General features: G+C 37.9%; 1 protein-coding gene across 2 annotated transcripts in view; it reads right to left on the reverse strand.

The window, feature by feature from the left end:
• pdgfc (platelet derived growth factor c) overlaps window positions 1-10,814 on the reverse strand; it is a 52,116-nt gene extending 41,302 nt beyond the window's left edge. Inside the window, exons 1-2 of one of the 2 annotated variants that reach the window (XM_089134916.1) lie at window positions 10,244-10,814; window positions 10,074-10,140 (exon numbers count right to left, since the gene is read on the reverse strand). In XM_089134916.1, the coding sequence (XP_088991042.1) occupies window positions 10,074-10,140; window positions 10,244-10,246 (70 nt within the window). In that variant the 5' untranslated portion in view covers window positions 10,247-10,814. Of the gene's footprint in view, window positions 1-10,073 lie in introns of both variants that reach the window. The other variant, XM_089134915.1, reaches the window with a different exon arrangement.
• Window positions 10,815-16,093: the final 5,279 nt, after the last annotated feature.

Below are 16,093 nucleotides of genomic sequence, written 5' to 3' on the forward strand. Positions count from 1 at the left end.
CGTTATTTCTTATCACTGCATAAATCATCAAAAATGAGAGGCAAGCAGACAGAAGGAAGCAGCTATGTAATTGCAGTCTTTTAAATCCGATTCATTTTTTTTTTTTTTTTTTTGCTTTAAAGTAGAAGCAGTTGACTAAATGTCTTCTACCATTTCTGTGAATAGATAAACAACATTTTTTTTCTGTCTTTTCTTTTTTCTCTTCATCATGTGTATTGTTCAGCACTTTGGTCAGCCTTGTTTGCTGTTTTTAAATGTGCTATATAAATAAACACAAACTTGAAACTTTTTTGACATACAAGAGGCCATTGTAATAATATCTTGCAAGTTTCAGAACCCAAAACTTCAAAACAATGTTTTTCAAAAATAAGCTTTTATTGAAATGAAGCTCAGAAAATGACTAGTTTTGGATTGTCACAATACGCCAGAGTGCGACAAAAGACCACCTATGCAGAAAAAACAAAAACAACAATGCCTTTCTTCCATAGGAAAATAAGTACAATATACTTATTGTGTTCAGGTTGTATAGTAAAACACTTTTGCTGCTATTGAGGTGTGATATGGGTAAGGTTAGGGACAGGTGTGGTGGTATGGGTAGGTATCAGGGTGGGTTAAGGTGTAAGGGAAGGGTCAACTGTGTAATTACAAATGTAATTACATCAATTAATTACAGTTGTAATTACATGCAGGTATTTTCAAAATATAAGTACAATGTAAAAACATGTACACAATAAGTCCAATGTATCAAAGTAGTAACTTCAATGTAAGTACATAGTACTTAAAGCCACTTAATATAAAGTGGGTGCCCAGATTTGATATACATAGTATTTATAATGTAGCACCGCAGTCAAAATGGGACTAGTTTTTGATAGTTGTGATTTGTTGTTCTTTAGTTTGGTTTGGCATTTATGGGGTCAACATGGCTTTTTCGGATATTTAACCTTCAAATGGTCTTCGTTTCCTGTTTACACTTCTGGGCTTCAGGGTCTATACGACCTCAACAATTAATTGAGTAATTGTACAAAAACTATACATTTTTAATCATACAAATAATATATCATTTTTTTTGTTTACTTCTCATCTATGCATTAATGCTGTGTTTTTGGAGATATAAAGAACTTTTGTATCCTACCACACAATTCCTCAACTACACAATTAGCTTAAGCATATGAAATATTATTATTATTTTTTTTATGATACATTGCATTTATGCTCTAGTACTAGGCGTTAATTTCTGTGTAAATCAGATTTATGCCAGATTTTTTTTTTTTTTTTTTGGACACATTTTTTCACATTTCCCATTTATTTCAATGTGGGGTCATATTGACCCCGAAGAGCAGTTTGTTTTACATACCTTTTTTTTTTGTGTGTGTGCGTGTATAGATAGATAATGTATAAAGTCACAAAATCATATTCCACTGAGATAAAGGGAACCTTTTTTTTGTTACGCAAAATTCGATTGGGGTCGTATAGACCCCATGACCCGATTGAGGGCTACGGACATAGAGAACGCTGCTTTTGTTATCGTTTTGATCTAAGCCATTCATAGTAATTCTGAATAAAAGGATTACATTTAAAACACGACACTGTAAATGACAATGAATGTCTTTGACTTTTTTCATTTCATTTTTCAAAGGATGAACTAAGAATAGCCTATAAGAATGACAGTTTGAAAATCAAATGGTAAATTCATAAGATATTTTTCCAACATTGGAAATTTTCAAAACAATTCCACACATCTAATGGTGGGGTAGTTGAAGTAAGTTTAAGATGCAAAACTGTTACCCAGTCATAGCAGTGGGTGTTTACTTTACGTTAAGTCTTGAATGCACCACGCCCATCAAAATGGAGTGTTCGGAAGAGAGGGTCAAAATCAGGAGAGAAAACAGCTTGTTACTTCTAAATTTGGATGTTTTTTTATGTAAAAATGTTAATAACATTAAGTGGACCTCAGAGAATATTATAAACTAGAAAAGAAAATTCTATAAAACAAAATAATTCCACTATCTGCTCTAATCACTACCTACCAATAGCAACACAGAGGTCATTTATTAATTTCTAAGATAAGACATTTACAAGTATACATTTAAAAAAATATATGTATATTTTATAAATAAAATCATCTGCTTAATAAGACCGAATGCTAGGGCAAAGCAGGGCTAGCAGACCCATTTTAACTGTAGATGGACACTATTACCGAAGTCTCGCAATGACCATTTCAGCACAAAAGCCATGGATTTCTTAACTGAAACAAGAGGACAGATAATTCACAGGATTATGGGCATTAGGTGGATGATTGCACAGGTGCCAGCACAGGGGACAGAAAGGCCATGAAATTACATAGGGGGGCTATGACTCAGTTCCAAAGAGGAACTCCATTGCCCTGCCGCTGATCCCTCTAAATTGGAGCTCTGTTTGGGTTAGGAATGTACACTCACTGTCCATCATGACAAACATCAGACAGGCATTGACTTGCTTACTTACCAAATCTGTTGCATTGTCATTAAAGTGTGCTGAAAGAAAAAAAAAAACAAAAAAAAAAACATGGACATCCCAACCAGGCAATCTTCTATTTTAGACGGATTACATTAGAGACCTACCTTTAAACAAAATGTGCAGTATTGCATAAATAAGCTGGTCTTCAGCTTCCCAGTGCTTGTTTTTTCCTCCTTAAGTCTGAAAGGTTTCAATGAAAAAGCACAGTCCCCATTGAGCTTTTGAAACTCTGTTATTGGCAGGGTACAGCGTGTCGATTGACAGCAAACTTCAATACCTACAGTATTACAATACAGCCAGAAGGGCTTGGTGAAAAAGGCCTGGGGTAAACTATTACTTTAACAGGGAGTCATTTGTCTCAGGTGTGTGTTTGTGTGTGTGTAAAAGTTAACAGAAAGCTAGTTCTCTTTTTCATTGGACTACTGGGTATTGAAAATCCTTTTTGTTTAAGTTTGCCAGTCGCTACCCACAGTGTATGCACAATTCACAATCGCACTATAAATTTGAAATGCCATGGAAACTACTTAACACAACAAGTTAGTAATGTAGAGGTTTGCCAAGCAAGAACACTGTCAGTTGTCACACAGTTTCTGAGTTCTGGGAACCACCTCCTTCTGAAGCCTTTATAACAAAGGGAATACCAACAATATATTACTCCTTTGAGGATGTAGCTTTAAATTTCATTGCTATCTCCACAAGCTCAACAGAATAAACTGAGTTCAAAATCAATGGAGTTCAAAACAACATTCATTATATACTGAGGGTGTAACAGTGCACAGAAGTTTCAGTTCAGTACGTACCTCAGTTTTGGGGTCATGGTTCAATTCGAGTTTGGTACAGTAGGAAAAATGGTCACACTTTAGTTAGCGACCAATTCTCACTATTAACTAAAAAAAATTGACTTTTGCCTTTCTAATTACTGGGTATTAATAGTTAGGATTTAGGGATACGGAATAAGGTCAATAACATGTGCTTTATAAGGACTTAAACAGCCAATATCCTTGTAATATGCATGCTAATAAGCAGTTAATTTTCATGCACAGCCTTTCAAAGTATACTCTTTTTGTCCATAAGAGCAGAAAGATGAATTCTATGCATCTAGTGGACTTCAAGTGGCCAAGTGATTCGCACATGTGCTGTTCTTCTGCTCTTTACCTGTTGTGGCGGTTAGCAAACAGTCTTGCATTGCCACACACACACCCTTCTGGATTGGAGTGTTGATCACCTGTAACTGGCTGTATTTGTCGTCTAACTGTATGCACCGAAACTGTGACAGTTCAGGACGAACACATGTACCATCACACCACTATGCCCAAAAAACAAAACAGAGACATTTTTTCAACAAATGTCTTTTGGTTTGGAATAAGATGAGGGCAGGATAATTATAATTACCTATTAAATATATTTTAAAAAAGATAATTATATATATATTTAATATTGACATTAAAATGATAGTGACAAAAACAAAGAACAAAATAACTGAAATTTACTCAAATTTGTATATTAATAAAAGGGAATAGTATCCCCTATTGCAGGGAACAGCATTGCAGAGGGAAGAGTGATTCCTCTGATGTTTGCACTCTTCTGGATTAATGGGAGTGGCTTGCAGAGCTGTGCAATGTAGTGCATTGTGGGAGTTGTCTTGCATACAAATGCGCCCTAAAGTTATTTTCTGTCTTTTCTTGGTCAAGAGGGCACCACATTCTAAATTTATTTTACATTTCGACAACATAAATGCCCCACTTTTAATAAAGATTAATGTGGAAATGGGTGAAATGCTCCTTTAACTGCACAGTGAAGTGTCGCTTGTGAGCATTCAAGCAATTTTGCTTTAATCATTACACACCCACCACTTAACTGTCAGATACGTGAGGCAGGCTGCATATCCCAGTTAGCTGTGTGGACCACATTAACCCCATTCCTAACTAAGTAATCCAGTAATTCAGCGCCTTCAGAGGCATTTAGCTGTTACTGAGGCTGACTTTCACACGTCTCTGCCTGAGACGTCAAAGCAGATTAATGGTGGATAATCTGGCACCATTAGAAAACTGCAGCTGCTTTCTGAACCCACACCACTGATATAGACCTGACTTATGGACACAGCTAAACTGCTAATGGTGCAAGTATTTGTAGTTCGGTCATTAGTAGGGTAGGACTCTGTTGCAACAAGGGTTAATAAGCAACTCCTCACGATTTTAGGATTCCTTCTAATTCTTCGCTTGAATGTCATCTAGACGTGTTCTGATAACACTTGCATGATAAAATTAGATATCAATAACATGTAAATGAAAGAGCCAATATGTTTTTAAAACTTGTAGTAAAACAGCAGTGGTTGAGTGGTTCATGTAGGTTGTCTACAAACCAAAAGGTTGGTGGTTCAATCCCCGGTTCCACCTGACCAAGTATCGAGGTGTCCATGATAAAGACACCTAACCCCAGCTGCTCCCGACGAGCTGGATGGTGCCTTGTATAGCTGACACCGCCGTCGGTATGAATGGGTGAATGTGAGGCAAAATGTTAAGCGCTTTGGTGGCCATTAGGTCTATGAAAGCGCTATATAAATGCAGTCCAGTCCAGTCCATAATGTCAATGCAAATTAAATCAAATCACTGTCTAAAAAGCATTGAGCAAGAAGCTAAAAAAGCAAGTTCATGGAAAAGGCAAAAATGAAACATTAAAAATGTAAAATAAAAAGACGCAAAAAGAATGCACCCTGTGTGAAAGACCCTTTGTTTTGTTAGTGCACATTACTAGTCTTGTAGTGAACAATTAATTAAAAAAAATAAAAAAATAAAATTGTTGGTCGTTGGGCAAGGGATGGAGCGGAGGTGCAGTAAAATAAAACCCTGCCCTCTACTCAATACTCTGTTTCACTTGGAAATACTTAAAGCTATGGTATACGATGTTAAAAATCGGTCGAGACGGTAGGGAAGTTTTAAAAAACTCATCCCGCCCCTCCACACACACCCCCTCCCCTCTGCGCTACCTGATCCCTGACGTATGTCACGTTTGAGTTCACGTCAACGCAAGATTAGCAACACATGAAATGTTCTAAACTCCCCACCACTATTATAATACTACTAGAATTGCTAAAGTTTTCAGTAATTGTTATTGGAGCACGCAGCGCATCTTGTTCAAATTCCGATCGGCTCGAACAGAAACCTTGAACAAGAAATATAATTACTTTGAACCGCGATCGGCGATGCTAAACGGCTAACATTCCAATGCCGACCGGCAGCATGAGCAAGTTGTCAAACTGATAAAAAGCCACGTAACACGTCACACCATAAAAGAATAAATAAATGTTTACCTGCTCAACAAAAAGTCATTCGCGTCAACGTCGTTTTTTTAGCCCCAGATCTCCCTGAAGCTTTCTCCAATGGTCAATGAAGGACGCTATATTTATCCTACTTAGAGTCCGGCGTGCTTCACATCTTTCCTCCACAGACTTTCTCTTGCGTCCAAACTTTACAGTAGAGGCAAGCAGGGGCCGCTTGCTGTTGTCGTTTATATTTTTATCCATTGCTTTATCCATTGCTGATCTGACGCTACTAGCTAGCTACCATAGACAGTCTGTCAGCTGTTTGCTCACGCACGGAGGGGGGCGGGTGCGGTTGGGTTGGAGACGCGAGCGCCAGGCAGAGTTTCAAGTGGAGCTGGTGATTGGATGAGAGCGGTTGACCAATATAAGCTGTGCGGCCGCACAGCTTACATTGGTCAACTTTTCTGCGGCTGTACAGCCAATAGAGTGAATGGATTTTTTTCGTTCTTTTTTCTATTCATATTGTTAGGATTGTACTATATAACCATAACCAGCATCTAAACGAGGATATTAATAATGAACAATCTTTGAAATCGTATACCCAAGCTTTAACAACACTGAAGTTGGTTGCAACTTACAGGTTCACATGTACTGTAAGACCTTACCAAGTTTGATAAAATGGATTGCATTATTTCCACCTGAACAACTGAACTACCTACACTGATTTCTAAAACCACTTTTTATCATTTGATTTACTCATTTACCACTATAATGAGTTTGAATATGGCTTATGGAAAACATCAATATAAAAGATTAACTTGCTCAGTTGACAGCCCTTGTTGCAACACCATGGACATACTGTACCTCTACCATAAATTGATTAACTTTCAGCAACAGTCAGTTATAATTTCATGAATCCGCTTTTGAAGGTCACGTCAATGCAGGTATTGCCATTTGAGTCATTGGTGTGGACGGAGCACTGCAAATATCTTGCACCCTTCTTCCTCAACTACATCATTCTACTCGAATCAATTTGTATGAAAACTATTAATCCAAAAGAACTTAAGCTTCAGTCCAGCCTATTTCCTCTTTGTCACCATCTCTGCTAGAAATCTGCAATTGCAGTCATTCATGGAATTATCAACTTTTCATGAGTTGTCCTTCAACTCCCTCGACACGACACAGTGTGGATGAGCACAATGTTTGAGGAGAGTGTGAGCCTGTCAGTCACCACGCCAGTGCCGATACTGGCATTCAGAATCACAGATTATTCTTTTTGGAAGTATGACCAACATAAGAATTTTCACTGCAAAATCTCCTCTGTACTAGTGAGAAACATCCACTTTTGTTCTGGTTCTGACATCGCAGTGACAGATGACCGAGAAAAGAGAAAATAACGCAAGTACGCATTTGTATGCAAGACAACAACTCCCACAATGCACAGCTCCACAAGCCACTCCCACAGCACAAACATCAGAGAAATCACTCTTCCGTCTAGAAAGCAAGCCACCAGAGTTTGAAATTCCTTTCACACAAAATTTCTAGTTGGCTGTGGCGAGCAGAACGACATGAGAGGACGACATGAGGCCGGTGGCATGAGTGCTAATGAAAGACACCTGTGAGACGCACCGGTCTCGGATAAAAGGAGGAGCGATGACAGTGCAGATCGCGAGGAGAACAGGCCTAATTTTATGTTGTGTTTCGTTTCTGTTTTGTGTGGCCAGCAGTCGTCCATGAGGGGCTGCTGCCTTATACTGTTGTTTTGTATTTGTTTATTTTATTCAAATGTTTAAATGTTCGCCAGTTCCCACCTCCTCCTTCCCACAACAACGTTACATTGGCAAACTTATTAGTGAATTACTCCTCATTTGTATTTCTATGTATATGGTGAATTATTGCATGATACCGGGATGTTCAGTCAGAAATGCGGTGCGCCACTAGGATGGTTCACATCACAACACAAACGTCTGTGTGCTCGTCTGATTCAGGGATTTCATCCAGGAGAAATTGTTGAAATCAGTAGACGGACTCAGTAGACGGACTTGGTGTCCGTAGCGCACAGTGAGAGCACCGGCACGGCACCAGCAGTCCGCCCAGCTCCTCATCCACGACAGTCAAGTCTTGTGCCTCGGCTGCTGCATCAGCCTCAGCTGCTCGTAAAGATAGCCACAAACATTGGATTCGAGCAGTAGAATTTCAAAATTTTTCTTCCATATCACGTAACCGTATCAAACTTTTCTTCCATATCATGTTCAGTTTCTTCCGTCATTGTCGTAACTTCCTCTCCGCAGAGCTTGTTAGCTTGGCTTCCAAACAAGATGGCTGATACTGGTTTCAGTATCTGCAAGTGAAGTCCGACCCACTAATCTGTAATAAGTCAGTAGCGTGAGTGGGTCCAAAACCCTGGATAAATGATGAGCTAGTGTTTGTAGTCTTAACCCTTATACATAGAAATGGGACGTCCTGCTTTTTATGACGAAAAATTGTCATTTTGTGGAACACTTAAATCTTTATTTCTCCCATCTCAGGGGAAAATAAGGGAATAAACCATAACCATTCAAAAATATGACTGGGTTTCTAAAGATACAAAGCTTAATGCAAATGGGTGAAGTGTCCCTTTAATTGTTCAGAAAAGCCTTTATGAGATGGGTGAACAGCTCAGTGAACTGCAAGGGCAGGCAAACTCTTTGAGGTTAACCTGAAAAAGTTGGTCAAGTAGCTTTTTAACCTGACCTTAACCTCACTCTGCAGCTGCAAAATAAAACCAGCCTCAGATCAGTGGTGAAGAACTGCCTCAATCAACACCAACCAGAGATGGCCGCCACAGAGCATCTACTGTTTTGACAATTAAAGAGAGCCAGAGAACAAGTATCCCCGTTCAGAAACCCTTGGCAGAGCACACTACCAATTCACCTCCATTTTTAAGTCACTGGGGAATAAAGGTGGCGTTACAGCCAAAGACCCCTATCAAATGGCAATCACAAGGGTCTTCCCTGGCACACAACTCTGACCTGAGAGGGGACTAGATACGTACTGCATCAGAGGTTCCAATTAAATTAAGCTTTCCTTTTTAATAGACAGAGACGTTAAGATTTTAGAGTCTTCGCAGAAGGTTTCCATAAAAGACTTCTATAAAAACATGGCTTCCCAGTAGACATGTTATGCATGCTCCAGTTTAGAGAAATAATGATAACACAATGAAAGCTCTGATACTGGGTCCAGAGAAGCCATTTGAATGCAAGATGTTTCCACTCTGCGTCACCCCTGACACAGTAAGGGGCGCTCCCTCGCCTAAGTCAACACAAAAAGTAGTTTACATTTGGTAATGGTGCGCAATGAGCGACAGTTTGCCTGTCCCCACCAACGCCTGCTTTACAACACTGAGTTTATAGTTTCAGAGTAAAAGTTAAATGTAAACTCTTGATTTATTTTATTTTTTATCATTTCTGATTTTTTTTTTTTTTTAAGTTCACCTGTGAGTTTTGGTGGGATTAAAAGGAAAGCAAATTGCATGGCCCCAGGCACCCCTCACTTCATGAATGGAGTCTTTCTGCGATCAGAGAGAAAACCCTTCCCTGGGGACTTGGTTACCCAGAGATTTTTTTCCCTCTTAAACACACATACAGATGTGCATTTCATGCACATGAAACTGAAAGCCAAAGGTAACTTCAACTTCCTACTTAGCATAACACTGTGTGAACCCCATAAATTGTGGACAATCCATGGCAAGCTGTTTTAACATGCAATCAATTGAACTAACTTTAATCCATTATTGCTAATAATCTGTTACATAGGTAATCCAAAAGTGACTAGTATATGTTTTAATATCACAAACTTTTTTTCTAATACTGTTACTTATTCCAGAAGTGAAAATTACTCATTCAAATAGTCACTTGACTGGTGGCAATTATTCATCAGACATTAGCATGTGTTAATTTGCTACAATCTCTATTGTAACATTTTTTTTTTTTTTTTGTTCTCAGTGGGTTAGATAAAAAAAAAAATACCAATAGTATGCTAGTATCTAATTGTCACAGGATTCGTTTTAGGCTACTAGTACTACCAACTTCCCAACAATTATGTATTCCATCTTCACTAGGCTACTACAAAAATACCATGCACTGGTGTAATAAACATGAGAGATTAATATGGATAACATTTATCTTAATAGCAATGATTTTCAGAAAAAAAATAAAAATATGTTAAAGGCTTGCCATGGCCATTCATTGAAAATATAAACTCAATGCGTTTAGCATTATACGTCTCACACACCCCAACAAGAGAAAAAGACCATGCGATGACTCTCTGAACTTACCATTTTGCTCTTTAGTGCTGGCGTGGTGAATCTTACTGATGTGACTCGATTCCGCCACCGACTCATGCTGATGAAGAGACGATATAAGAATCAAGAGAAGCATTGGAATCATTTGGATTAATGGTGGCTGTCGGTGCTTTTAGGCACTTAGTATGTGTTGTTTCAATCACCATGCAGAAATATTGTTCGTGAGACGCGTATCCAACTTTGGACACATCTGTAAGAGACACGCGTAAAGTAAAGTCCACATAATCCTGATCGGGCAGTGTTTCTACAGCGACAACTTCTCTGTGGAAAGTTTCCCGAGAGGCATCTGAGCAAAGATCATTAATTGCTGTTAACTTAGTGAGCGCACACCTGTTCGCCTAAACACGAGTGTTCATGGGGACAGCTGGAAACGTGCACGGTTGTAATTTAAGATCTGCTTAGACGCGAAGCTGCCTTTGCTTGTTTGCAAAGTGTTCGACTTTCCCATGCGAACACTATAGTCCACTCGGGTAAGGCGACCGATTCTGGGTAAAACGCCACTTGTTGCGTTGCACGTCCAACTTTCTGAAGGAAATCAATGTCTTGAGGTGGCTCCGAGTGTTTGGCAAGCGCAGACGGCCGACTGGCGACACAACAGGTGCTGCACATAAAGTAAAAGTTCCCCGTGGAGGAAACTCCCCGGAGAGGCGGGGACCATTCACAAGCTGCTGGTGCTGCCGCTGCAGTCTCTTTAGAGTGAAAGACTATATTTCTCGCATATCCACCACTACACAAGTATATATGTGTATGTATGTGTGTGTGTGTGTGTGTGTGTGTGTGTGTGTGTGTGTGTGAGTGAGTGAGAGAGAGAGAGAGAGAGAGAGAGAGAGAGAGAGAGAGAGAGAGAGAGAGAGAGAGAGAGAGAGAGAGAGAGAGAGAGAGAGAGCGAGAGAGCGAGAGAGATTATGTGTTTATGGGTCAATGGTGTCTTTGTTGATCGAATAACTGTTCAAAAATACAATATATTTAAAAACACTTCTGATGAATATATTTTCTTTATTTAAAGTTTATATAGCCTACATTTTGTGGAGCTTAGTCAAAAATATGTAGGCTATGTGGTGCAACTGTCCAGAAGATACATTTATAATTAAATAAATGAAAGGAAGACTGGACGAATTATTGGTAGTAGCCTACTGCAAAAAGTTAGCATATGATCAAGTAGTTATGACAACATGTGTTTTTACATTGCTCATCAAAATAAGTAAATGTTCAACTTTTTAAATAAGTTATACATGTCATTTTATTGTAACTTAAGTTGAAATTACTTCCAAGCTGATTGTACTTAAAAATGTAAAGTAGTTCACTTAAAAAAAAAAAAAAAAAACTTTTTCTGATAATTTACTCACCCCCATGTCATCCAAGATGTCCACGTCTTTCAGTTGAAAAGAAATTAAGGTTTTTGATGAAAACATTCCAGGATTTTCTCCATAATGTACTTCATTGGGAACCAAACGGTTCAAGGTCCAAATGAGAGTTTCAGTGCAGCTTCAAAAGGCTTTAAACGACACCAGACGATGAATACGGGTCTTATCTGGACCCTTCGAGTCATGACTCGAAAAAAGATTTGTTCATTTTGATGAACTAGTTTGAACCTATGATTTGAACAGGAGAGTCACAAACCGCATCACAGAACAGAGCAAGGCGAGCATTTGTGCTTATAAAACTTAAACTTTTTTAGTTATTTTTTAAATGACCGTTTGTTTCGCTTGATAAGACCCTTATTCATCGTCTGGTGTCATTTAAGTGTCTTTGAAGCTGCACTGAAATTCTCATTTAGACCTTGAAACATTTGGTTCCCAATGAAGTCCATTATATGGAGAAAAATCCTGGAATGTTTTCATCAAAAACTTTAATTTCTTTTCGACTGAAGAAAGAATGACATGGACATCTTGGATGACATGGGGGTGAGTAAATTATAAGCAAAAGTGTTTTTTTAAAAAAAAAAGTCAACTACTCCTTTAAGGCAGCAACCTTTTTAATGTTTTATTTATGTATGTATTTATTTAAATACTAGACAGCAAATTTTTAAAGTTTTATTTATGTATGTATTTATTTAAATACTAGACAGCAAATTTTTAAAGTTTTATTTATGTATGTATTTATTTAAATAGACACACAATGTCGCAAACACAATGTCACAAACACAATGGCACAGATGAAGTGAATGTGTTATCTATAAAACTGTAAATAAATATAAGAAAAGACAAAATTTGCATAGATTACCGATTTACAAATAAAGTGATCAAAGCACAATTAAACATGCGTTAGGATAAGACATAATATTCCGTGTTATAGACATAAGTTACAGTGTTCACAGCTGAGTTGGCATTATTGAATAACAGATATTGTGGAAAACATGATTTGGTGAAAACATATTTTTCTGAAAATACCCGAGAGACTGCTGGAGCTGTCAGATTTAACAAATAAATAAATAATACAAGTTGATGCTGCTGGGCAGATCTGTGTTAAAGATAACAAAAAAGTTTTTCTTAATACTTGTTTTAAAACATGCACTTGAGTAAATTACTGTCACAGTTGTTTTAGTAGCCTACATCATAAAGGTCAAAGAACCGAGGGGTCAAAGGATAATGACAACATGGGTGTATTCATACTACACCTGCATTGCCTAACACATACTCTATCAATGGGAATTAAGTTTGTCGTCACATTCAGTACATACAAGTACAGGAATTTGGATGCAAATACTAAAAAAATGGATTATATTGTATGATTACAAATTCTTACTTGTAATTTTGGCCGATTTAAGGTTGCCCTGCAAATGGTCTTGAAGGTGCATTAATCATTAATTCATGACTGCTTCACTTGTTTATGGAAAGGCTTCCTGAACGGGTGTGAGCATTTGGAACAAGGCCTAACACTATTATTATCACAAGTTGTGGCCTGTGTCGGTCCTCATGTCTAAATCTTTTCATCATTTTGTTTAGCATTTCATCATTGTGAAGTCAGAACAATGCCTAAAGCATCTTAAGGGAAATGCTAAAGACCTCTTAATTTGTCAAATCAAAGCTGCAGACAGTGCACTTACTCCCCTTGTGTAAGTTATTTCCTTCTCCCTACTCAAAGCATCAACCCATGAAGTTCTTTTCATGTGGTTAATCTCATCTCCCTGTTGTCAACGTGTTCCTTACATGCCTGTTAGGTGTAGATTTCTATGGCAGACTAAACAATCAGAGAAGGGCACACATTGAAATGATTCTCCCAGACAAATGATGCAATGGCACAGCAATTCACTTTCAGTAGATGTTGGGGAAAAACTGAGACCAGGAGCATGTGGAAGCTGAAGATTTCAATCTAGCTGACATGATCAGATTTCTAAGTTTGTTATTCTATTGTTGAGTATTTGTATTGTGTGACACATAATGGTGATAGAAATGGTATATATTAGTGCTGTCAAATCAATTAACCACATTTAATCTCATCTAACATAAAAGTGTATTATTATATTTATATAAATTGTATGTCTCCGTGGTTGTGTGTTTGTGTATACACACATACACATATATATGTGTGTGTATGTGTGCGTGTTTGTATTTATACAGTATACAGCACAGGAAGAGGTACATGGTACAGTAAAATGGTTCAGTAGCATATAATGTTTTGTTTAAAAAAAATTGTAAAAGTATTTAGGTATGCAGGAAATATTGCTTATGAATCCCTCAGCAACAGAAAACGGAAAGGTGCAGTATGTGGAGCTGCCAGACTGGAGGTCATGTGCAGACTATGGGAGAGTATCATATTCCATCCCAAAACCTAGAGCAGATGTCAGCACCTCTGCCAGAAAGAATCTCTCCCTCTGTCTGTATGTGGGGGAGGGGTTTCAGTAGATTGCTATTTTGCCTTCTTCGAGACACTACAGTGTTTTATGCTTCCATGGTGGTCCTGCGAGTCACTTTGATATTTAATCTAGATAAACAGTGAAATTATAAACAAGGCTGATATTTGTGGATTGGATGAAGAGGTCACTGTGGCCAATGCCTGTCTGGCCAGCAAACACGAAGTTAGCATCCGGCAGTAGCATTAGCAAAAACATAATCTTTGTTTGTTTGCAATGAGGTCATAGAGGAAACTAAACTAAATAAATGTCGTCACCTTCAGTCCAGTGCAGTATCCATCATGCAGGATGTGACACGTCAGATTGGCAAAAACAGGATATGCATCACCAAGGGACATGACAATAACATTCAGTCACATGATTTTCTGTCAATTTTAGCGTTATTTATTTAACACTATTATAGTATTTTTAATGTTTTGAATTATATTTAATTTTTTTTATTTCAGTTAGTTGCTAAGGCAGTGAAATTATAAACAAGGCTGATAAGTTGCTAAGGCAACTTCATTATAGTTTATCATATAATATTTATATTTTATTTCAATTAAAGATTTCAAATCACTAAGATAGGCTATCTATCACGTTTAAAGTATTATGGCTTGTGGTCGTCGTCATTGTAAAAGTCCTGTTGTATTTAACATCTGATCTCTATTTACACTGCACTGAACATTTGTAGCTGTTAAACGTCCATGTAATTTGTCAGGTGCGTAAATTCTCTCCTTGTAAATTGCTTATAGTCTGTGATTTGGTTCTGTTCCAATGTGAGAAAAAGGGTAATGACCTGCTCACTTTGATTCATTTGGGTCTGTTCCAAGAGACATAAAAAGAGAAAGTAGCAATCTCTTGTTAAGCTGCAATTATGACCTAAGGAATTATCACACTCCATACTCCATACTTTAGATTTTATCAGATAAAAATGTTGTAAAGTGAACAAGTGAGATGAGAGTCTATAGGATGAGTCATGTTGCTAGCACAGATTTTTTTGGCAAGAGAAATCCTTGAAATAGACATTGTCAGCGGAAAGTGAGACATAGATCTGTGATATACAGATTTATTAATAAACTTCCTGTCATTTTTGTAAACACTAACTTCTTTAAAGTCACAATTCAATGTAGGTAAAACATTAGGAAGACCTTTTACCATATGTAATGCAACATGAAAGTCCCTTTCTTAGATGTCATTTCTCACTCTGTCTTGTGGCTATATATAATGACTAATCCCGAGTCCCAGTTATTCTCCATCCGGGTCTTCCTGATATTCCTTCAGAGCCCTGGAATGCTTGTCAATCACCTCTTGAGAGCTACCACAACATCATACGGCAAAAAGAAGTCTTTGAGAAAGCCAAGTGGTACCTTCACCTTATGATTGCTTTTATTTTCATTTTAAACATGGAATGTGTCAGCACAGGGCTGTGTGGAGACTGATAGCGAAGTAGTGGAGTCTGCATGCCAGATATAATACCACATTCGATTTGCTAGAATGTACTGACATATTTTTGGACCGGTGCAGCATTGTCCGTCAGCTAGGTGGCTCTTGGCCAAACATTGAACGTTTTCTGAAAACAAGCCTCCCTTTGTTCTGGGTAATTTATTATTGCGGGTTTTAATTTAACCGGTATTAATCAGTATTTAGTTTATGTGCACGCGTTATTAATATGATCTACTCCACTACAATAAAAAAACAAAAAAACAAAAAAAAAACAGAGATTAAGGAGTCCATTGTCCTGACAAAGCTGATGAAGGAGGTACCGTATATTGTGTATAATTCACATGAACAATGCCTGAGGTCTTTGGACCTCTGCTAAATGCCAGAGTGCCCTGTGGAAATTTGTGAATGTCTATGTTTTCATTCTCACTCAATCCAAACACCATTCACCCAAGATCCTTGGAGAGCATCGGGTGAGAAATGTGTCTGAGCCTTACTTTTGGTTCACATCGTAATGTCTGTGTTGTCTTTTGAGGAAGTAATAGTGTTTGACTTCGCTCAGAGAGAATTGGCCTCAGTTTGGAACTGTACCTGCCATGACGGCTACATTCCACCCTGGGCAACCTCTATGTCTCGATGAGCTTAAAAATACAGACATCCACACTTTGTGTCTGTTGGCTGGCACACTTGTGTTTTACTTTGCTTGTTACTTTAGTAC

Source organism: Pimephales promelas, chromosome 9, assembly GCF_988280905.1.
Source record: "Pimephales promelas chromosome 9, fPimPro1.hap1.1, whole genome shotgun sequence".
Taxonomy (NCBI): domain Eukaryota; kingdom Metazoa; phylum Chordata; class Actinopteri; order Cypriniformes; family Leuciscidae; genus Pimephales; species Pimephales promelas.